Consider the following 7694-nt stretch of genomic DNA (forward strand, 5'->3'; position numbering starts at 1 on the left):
AAAAACGAATTAAAAAATATTACATAACCATTATATAATTTATTTAATAATGTTTACTTTCAAATAAGCAGGGCGACTAATAGCCGAATGGTTAAGTCGTCTTACCCACGATTTCGTGGGCGCCGGTTGATATCCTGGTCAATCCAGGCCCTTTGTGAGTCCTCTTGGTGCTTGCTGCAATAGGGCCATCGTTCATCACAGATGGACAGTCAAATGAATGAGGTTCAGCATTTGATCCTTTTCAGCCAAGTCGATGGACAATGACAGAGTTAATGATAGCAGCAGATTCACAATCAAAGGAAATAGTGGAATCACTATTGAACTACTGAAGTTAACCTACAAGACAACAGCAAACCAACAAATTATAAAATCAAATCATCATAATTGTAACTATCCACCGGGAAAGATCTTAAATTTATTCAATGTCCACATTGATGAACAGATTGTGAATAAAATCATACGACATAAAAAAAAACTTTCAAATAAGGCTTAAATGACAATTTCAAGTATACAATAATAAACTAAGAAAAAACAGCACAAGAAGTAATGATGCAAATTTTAAAGAACACTCCTGACCTGAGGTAACAATTGGCTACGATCGTTGAATTGCTAACGACTTCGCACAATGTTGATTATCATTCGAATACATTAATCCGTCCTAGATTGAAGCGTCCTTAAACCGGAAATTTCCATTCGTTGCGTTAGCGAGACCCAAGAATGCAATGAATAGGGGCCCGTTCGAAATTAACCCCATTCGATATTTGAATAGGTCTCAACTAAATGTCGCTCGAAACAAATGCCTTTAACTACAATCAAGAAACAAAAAAAAAGAGTTTAATATCACTTGACGCGAATTGTGTTTACAACTATACAAAGCCTCCAAGGAGAAAGAAACACAGAGCGTTATTAATTACTGGACGAAATTAATTATAATTGTGTAACATCGGCTGCAGCGACAACCGCTTTATTTGTAAACAAACAAAAAAAAAGTGAATAAAAAAATATTTAACACGGCTTTTATTGCGCTCGCTAGTTTTGTTAGTGAAATATGATGCAACGGCTGCGAATAAATAAACTTGTAACAATTCTGCACAAATCACTAGGATTTGTAATTAAACGTAGTTTGTTTCGTTTTTTTTCTAACACCTGTTAATAAATTTAAATGTGTTTAGTGTTAATAACTTCATAATAACTTAACTTTAGAATGGACCATAAAATGGATTCTACGCCATCAAATGCACTTGACTTTAGTTAATAACTTATTTACTTTATAAATATTTTCACTGGATTCATTCTGATTCAATGGAAATAAAGAAAAAAAAGAGATGTAGAAAGATTCAAATATCGCATTTTAAATACATTATTCATTACGAATTAATTAAGCCATCGAAATGTGATTAATATTGAATATTATATAAACTCTATAATAAATTAAGTTTTTCATTTGGCAGTAAGTCATAATATTTAATAGCGCTAAGGTCCTTCACATATCATCATTAATAAAAAACAAAAGCCCACAATCGGATGTAGTTCCAAAACTGTGTTTTTTTTAAGTTCATTTAGTTGCAACACACCACTCGTGTTGTTTGTTAGTTGTATTATTTTTTTTTCCTTGTTAATTTGCTAGAATTCACTAACAATGCCTACGCACAATTACGTAGCTTCAACCTTAATTTCCTCTTAATTTCAACCTTAATCCCGCTTTACGCATTAGTGACGCGAAGAGAGATGTTCCGATTCCAATTATTCTCGTCTTAATTCAATTTTAAGAGCACGCAGAAGACCTTTGAATAACCAATTTGATACTAATGGATGTCTTGCGCAATGCTCTCTGGACCGCAAACAAGGCGAAACAATAAAAAAAATCCAATTATTGTTGTCTTTCGATAATATTTAATTATAGCTAGATTGTTCGGTAGATAATTCTAGCTTTTATTAATACACTTATAATCATGGTTACGTCTTCTGTAGCTGAAGGCTTTTGATTCTAATAAAGAACTAACAACAATGCATAAAGAAGGAATTCTTGAAATTAGTAACAACAATATTTAGAAATAATTATGGACAAAACTAGTATAAAATAATATTACATTTAATATTATAACTTTACAAATATTGCTGTTCGTTAATAATACGGTGAATAAATGCATCTATTTATGTTTTTTTTACAAAAAAATGTGTATCTTTGTTTGCATAAACGTACACAATGTTCGAACAAACGTACAGTGCATTCCCTTATCATATGTTGGTACAGATTTTAAACATATTCAATATATACAAAGGAAAGCAAGAAAACATGTACACAGCCGTTAATTGAAACAAACGTATGTACGAATCGGTGGCAATTGCAAGCCCGACAACCGAAATCCCGTCTATCGAAATCCCGACGTTCGAAATCCCGAGTTTATTGAAATCCTGACTATATCGAAATCCCGACTATGTCAAAATCCCGACTATGTCAAAATCCCGACTACCATAATCCCGACAATCAAAATCCCGACAATCTAAAACTTAAGATTATTAATTGTTGCTATTTATTGTTAATAACATAAACTAATTTTATTATAGAATATTTCTTATTCTTAAGTTTTATAATGAATAAGTCAACGAAAAAAAAACAATAATAATTAATATTATTTATTGTTATTAAGAATAAATAACAACAATTAATAATCGGGCAAAAGAGCCATATTTTTTTCAGAATCCGTCGTACCTATTAAAATATAGTAGAATAATTTAAAAATGTTATTGTTGAAATTATAATAATAAAAGACACTGTAGATATTTCGATTGTCGGGAATATGGTAGTCGGGATTTCGATACACACGGGATTTCAAACGTCGGGCTTTCAAATATATACGTTAGTTCAAGTATGGTAAATAATGGTGTATGTATCATCGAACGTGTGTAAAATGAGCATCGACTGACATTAATTTAGTTTGGAAAACAATTTTATAAACTTTTCAATCTAAACTTTTTTTATATTGAAATTATATCATTGTTACGATATTGCAATAAAACAAGTCAATTGAATGAACATTATACTTAAAATTGTAAATCACATATAGGCAAACCCGGCCAAAACTTGTCTACCTCAACTTTCAATAAAACTCAATATTTTTAATTTCTTATTACCGAACACTCCTTGTCGTGTGGGCGTGTAATGAAAGTAAATTAATTAATCGAAGTTATTTAACATTCTTCCGTAAATGTCCATCCAATGAAAGTTGATTATCTAAATATATCTTAGAAAATTGCATTTTTGTTAATGGGATTTCTTTTAGATTGAAACTATTGTATAATGTTTTTAGAATAAGTTCATTCTAAAATTTGAAGGATCAAATTTATTCAATTGTGAAAATCAGTAAAAAAAAAAACGTAGTTTCGGTCGCATTCAAAGTCGTCCTAGGCCGCATGCGGACTGTGGGTTGGACAAATATTTTTTTAAGGTATTATATGAATCAAACGACATAATATTGTGACTAGTATATTTGTACCGATTAAGCGGCTGGTCGGTTGTTTCCGTTCTTTAGGATTTGTCCCTAAAAAGCGGCAGTCTCGATTAACCGGTGTCCCAATTAAGCGGAATCGACTGTATTAATTTTGGATGAGTTATATAATAGGTAAAGAAATTGACATACATAACTCACACAATTTTATTAAAAATGAAAAAATACATCATTTTCCTCAATCATTGTAAAATGTATTTATTTTTATGTTTATTTTTAGGAACAAGCATTCATTCGACTATAACATCAAAATTTTAAATAAATAACATCGTATAAAACAATTACATATATTAACAGTCTCACAGAACAGCAACTAAAGCAGCAGATCTTTCTCAATGAACGTGTTATTCGATTAACTAAAGAAAAAGAAAATAAAAACATAATGAAATAAAAAGACGTATTCATCCCAAATAGATAAATATACTCAGCAGCATGATAATTTTTCAGGCAGTAACGATACTTAAAACTTACACTCTCTTAAATACATAGAAGTTATATGTACACAGGTATTTTCGTTTATAAAATTGACTAGTTATTTACATTTGAACCGTGTAATTCAATGAAAGATTCAAGGGCCTCGGGCACCTGTCCCCTGTACGTTAACTGGTGATTCTTCACAGCCATCGCCGCCATACATTTCAAGCTTAGCTTGGCCTGGGTCTTAAGTATGATCTGGGCAACTCCTTCAAACAAAAACGAAATAAATAAACATTTATCGTATAATGCAATTACCAAATGAATTACCATTCTTCCCAGACTCCAGCGGTGTCTTTCCATCGTTATTTACACAATCAATGTGCGCTCCAGCATCTGTAAGATTCAGTATGATCGTGTGAAGGGTTATGAAATCAGCGAGCGTTTTATGATAATTGACTATTATGTGGAGCGGCGTGTTCCTATCCATATCCATCGCATTTACATCAGCGCCGCATTGGATCAGTAGAGAGGCTGTTTCCGAGCACGGAAATCTGTAATTCAAAAAAAATAATGTAAATTGCATCGAGCGCAGCGAGCGAATTCGAAAGAGGAAAAGACGTACTTGCAAATATCGCTGATATGAAAGTCGTCCACCGGTGTTTCACCGTTGCACGCTAAATGCAACAAGGTCTGCCCGTCTCGATGTTTCAGTTGCATCTGGTTGAGTTTGAAAACCATCCTGCTGATATCGAATTCCTGTTCCGCGGTGCACGGCGTTCTCTGGATCATCTTCGTCAGAATAGTTATGATGTATAAGGTCGTTGTAATGTTGCTCTCCATTTCTTCCTGAAGCCAAAAACTGCTATAAAATTCGTTGATTATTAGTTACAACAGACTTACAAAAACAGTTTCCATATCGCTCTTCCTTGCTAACTTCTCCTTGTTCCTTTCCAGCTCTGTGATGACAGCGGATAACACCTGCATCACGTGATCGTAGATTACGTCCACGCCTAGGTGTATCATCTGCGAGAACACCTGAGCAAAGCGCCGAAGATCTTTAACCACGCTTATATTATTAGCCTGTCTCAGATTAATTGCGTGCAACCAAAGCTCTATGCATCTGTCGAACCTTGCGTTATCCGCGAAAACAGCCCCTCTAAAGATGATCGGATGCGGAAGGTCCGGATTACGGATACCCAATATCCTTTCGCGAATTGTTAAAGATTCCATATGCAAAGCGTTGACATTATACCGGATCGATTCCAACTGCTGCAGATTTTCGCACTCCACCCAACATTCGTAGGCGGGCACGGGTTTTATCAATCGTTTCCTCATCACGTTGTCTGACTCACTACATCTCAGCACCATGCTTCGATGCAAGTATTTGAAAGCCCTTTCCAAGCTGTAAAACTCTTTGTCGTTGGCATAAGAAGCGCCGAGTAATTCCAGAGCTTCCACTATTTCCTCTTTGCCAATGCCAGCTTGATTCACCAGGAAATCAACCACTTCCCACCTAGTCCTCTCGGCCGCCGCCTTCAGAGGCGTCATACCTATATCGTTAACATTCCACAGCTCAGCGTTGTATTCTAGTAATTTCTTAACTATTGGAGTGTGTCCACATTCTGCAGCAAAATGCAGAGCTGTTGCCCCGCACAGTGCTTTCTCGTTCGGATTCGCATTACGTTCTAATAAGAAACTCACCTGAAACAGCAATAAAAAACATTACTAAAATAAAAATCTATTATTTTCACAGCTGATTTTATGAGCGATTCTATTATTAACAACTTCATTTTCTAACTTTAAACAACATTAAAATCATCTATTATTAGAATGTTATATTTACATGTTGGAAAATTTTCAGCTTTAAGCTGTAAAATATACCATAATCTTATTACATTAAAAAAAAACATTGATTTCTATGATTAAAAATTAGTTGTATAAAAAACGCTTGAACGTCGGAAAAATAGTAATAGTAATAAATGCTACATACCACATCTAAATGGCCTTTGTATGCAGCAATCATAAGGCATGTGTTATTGTATTTATTAGCAATATGTATGTTTGCAGTATGTTCTGTGAGATATTTCACAATATCTAATCTGCCATCAAAGCAGGCAGCTCTTAATGGTGTAGATTGTGTGCGTGTTGGATGGTTCACATCAGCTCCTGCCTTCACCAAAGTCTTTACCACATTTAAGTATCCTGAAAAAAGAACATATGTTAAACAATATTGATTTTTACAAGTTTATTTAGTTACCTCCGCCTGCTGCACACCAAAGAGCACTAGCCCCTTCAATGACATATCCATCGAATTTCACAATTCCCTCCTCCTCAAGATTAGTTTTAAAGTTGGATACAATTACTTTCACTACATTGTCATGGCCATGCCTTGCAGCCATTATCAGGGGGGTAGATTGTTGACCATCCTCATCTATATATTTCTGAAAGATGAAAAAATAATAATAGAAATTTGTGTTGGACAAAAGTATAGCATGCAGTAAACATGTAAACAATAAAACCAATTGGATCTATTTATATCCAAAGGCCATTCAGTCCATTAACTATTTTTGTGGTAAATTTTTCATAAAGAAAGTTAATCAGGAAACATTAATTACTTATATAACTGATTTGCATTTGGTGTTTATAGGTTAAGTAATAATAATATATGAAGAACAATGCACAAAGTTAATGTTTAAATCAGATGTAGGTTGATGAAAATAAACATGATCAAATGTTCAGTGTAAAGGTGAAATCTCTGTAAACAAGGAATTTAATGACACCTTCTAGAATATAATTATGTTTATATGTGAAAATGATCAAGCAAGTTCCTGTTGCTCAAAAATAAAAATGTTATTGTTTACATCAATGACTTTGTGCATTTTCAAGGTAGGAATGATATAGAAACTGAGTAAAGAGTCTGGAACAAAGAATCATCTCATGTGAAAGGCTCAAAGTGCTCTTTTTCAAGTCTGCTTTGTTTTCGTCTGGTTGTGAATAGAAGACTAACCTCGTTCAATAAATCGTTGGCTTCTTCGGAGGTGATGTTATCGGTGAGGAGGGCGAAGAGAACGATATGCATTCCATCTTTGGCCGCGAAATAGATGCGATTTTTGAGCGACTCATGAGATTCGATCATTTTGCTGTGCTGCTGCACCAGTTGCATGCATCATCCAAAAATTCTGTCTGTCCAGTACATCCAAAACGCACGATCACTGTCCTTCACCAGTTACTCTATTTGCTACTACTAAATACCACTTCTACGTCTCAGCACACAACCCTCGACTCGTGGTGCTTTTCGCCTTTTCTTCACTAACTGTAAACACATACACCATATGATAGCTTCTGCCAAAAAAACGTGTATAAAATTTGCATAAGTCATCGCATGTCAACCAGGAATTTCCTTGAATCTGATTCAAACCAAAGTCCTTCAAATAATATATAAATATACTATGATTATTATTCAGTGATGATGATGTTTTTTTTGGCGTATATAAATAATGAATATCTGTACAATCCACTACATTCATTTTGATGTATGCAATCCATTGAACTGTTCAAAGAAATGCCTATAATTTATAATTGAAGAACAAATAAATTATTTAAATTTATACTATAAAAAAGCTAATTATTTGTAACCATTATAAAATTAAAAAAAAATATATACATAATACTGGATAGGGCTCCTCATATATGCAACCAAAGCAACAACTCCGCAATTTGAAATAAAATATTCCTTACATTTGTACAATGGAAATTTTACTCTCTAAT

General features: G+C 33.7%; 1 protein-coding gene across 1 annotated transcript; it reads right to left on the minus strand.

Annotated features, from left to right (window-relative positions):
- Positions 1–3681: 3681 nt before the first annotated feature.
- LOC108563832 (protein fem-1 homolog B) lies at positions 3682–7284 on the minus strand. The gene is made up of 7 exons (XM_017922628.1): positions 6934–7284; positions 6184–6367; positions 5917–6128; positions 4827–5627; positions 4549–4772; positions 4254–4477; positions 3682–4192 (listed from the first exon to the last, which is right to left on the minus strand). Exons 1-7 carry the CDS (start codon positions 7087–7089, stop codon positions 4038–4040), a joined length of 1956 nt encoding a protein of 651 aa, XP_017778117.1. The 5' UTR covers positions 7090–7284; the 3' UTR covers positions 3682–4037.
- Positions 7285–7694: the final 410 nt, after the last annotated feature.

Source organism: Nicrophorus vespilloides, unplaced genomic scaffold, assembly GCF_001412225.1.
Source record: "Nicrophorus vespilloides isolate i.1.1-1 unplaced genomic scaffold, Nicve_v1.0, whole genome shotgun sequence".
In the NCBI taxonomy this organism is placed as follows: Eukaryota; Metazoa; Arthropoda; class Insecta; order Coleoptera; family Silphidae; genus Nicrophorus; species Nicrophorus vespilloides.

What these genes read in the sequence shown, in the direction of transcription:
- LOC108563832 (XM_017922628.1), bottom strand. Translation starts at nt 7,089, where the DNA reads ATGCAACTGGTGCAGCAGCACAGCAAAATGATCGAATCTCATGAGTCG. An exon ending in TTGGTGTGCAGCAGGCGGAG is followed by an intron (nt 6,129 to 6,183) that starts GTAACTAAATAA and finishes TTCTTTTTTCAG; the next exon opens with GATACTTAAATGTGGTAAAG. An exon ending in CATATCAGCGATATTTGCAA is followed by an intron (nt 4,478 to 4,548) that starts GTACGTCTTTTC and finishes TTTGAATTACAG; the next exon opens with ATTTCCGTGCTCGGAAACAG.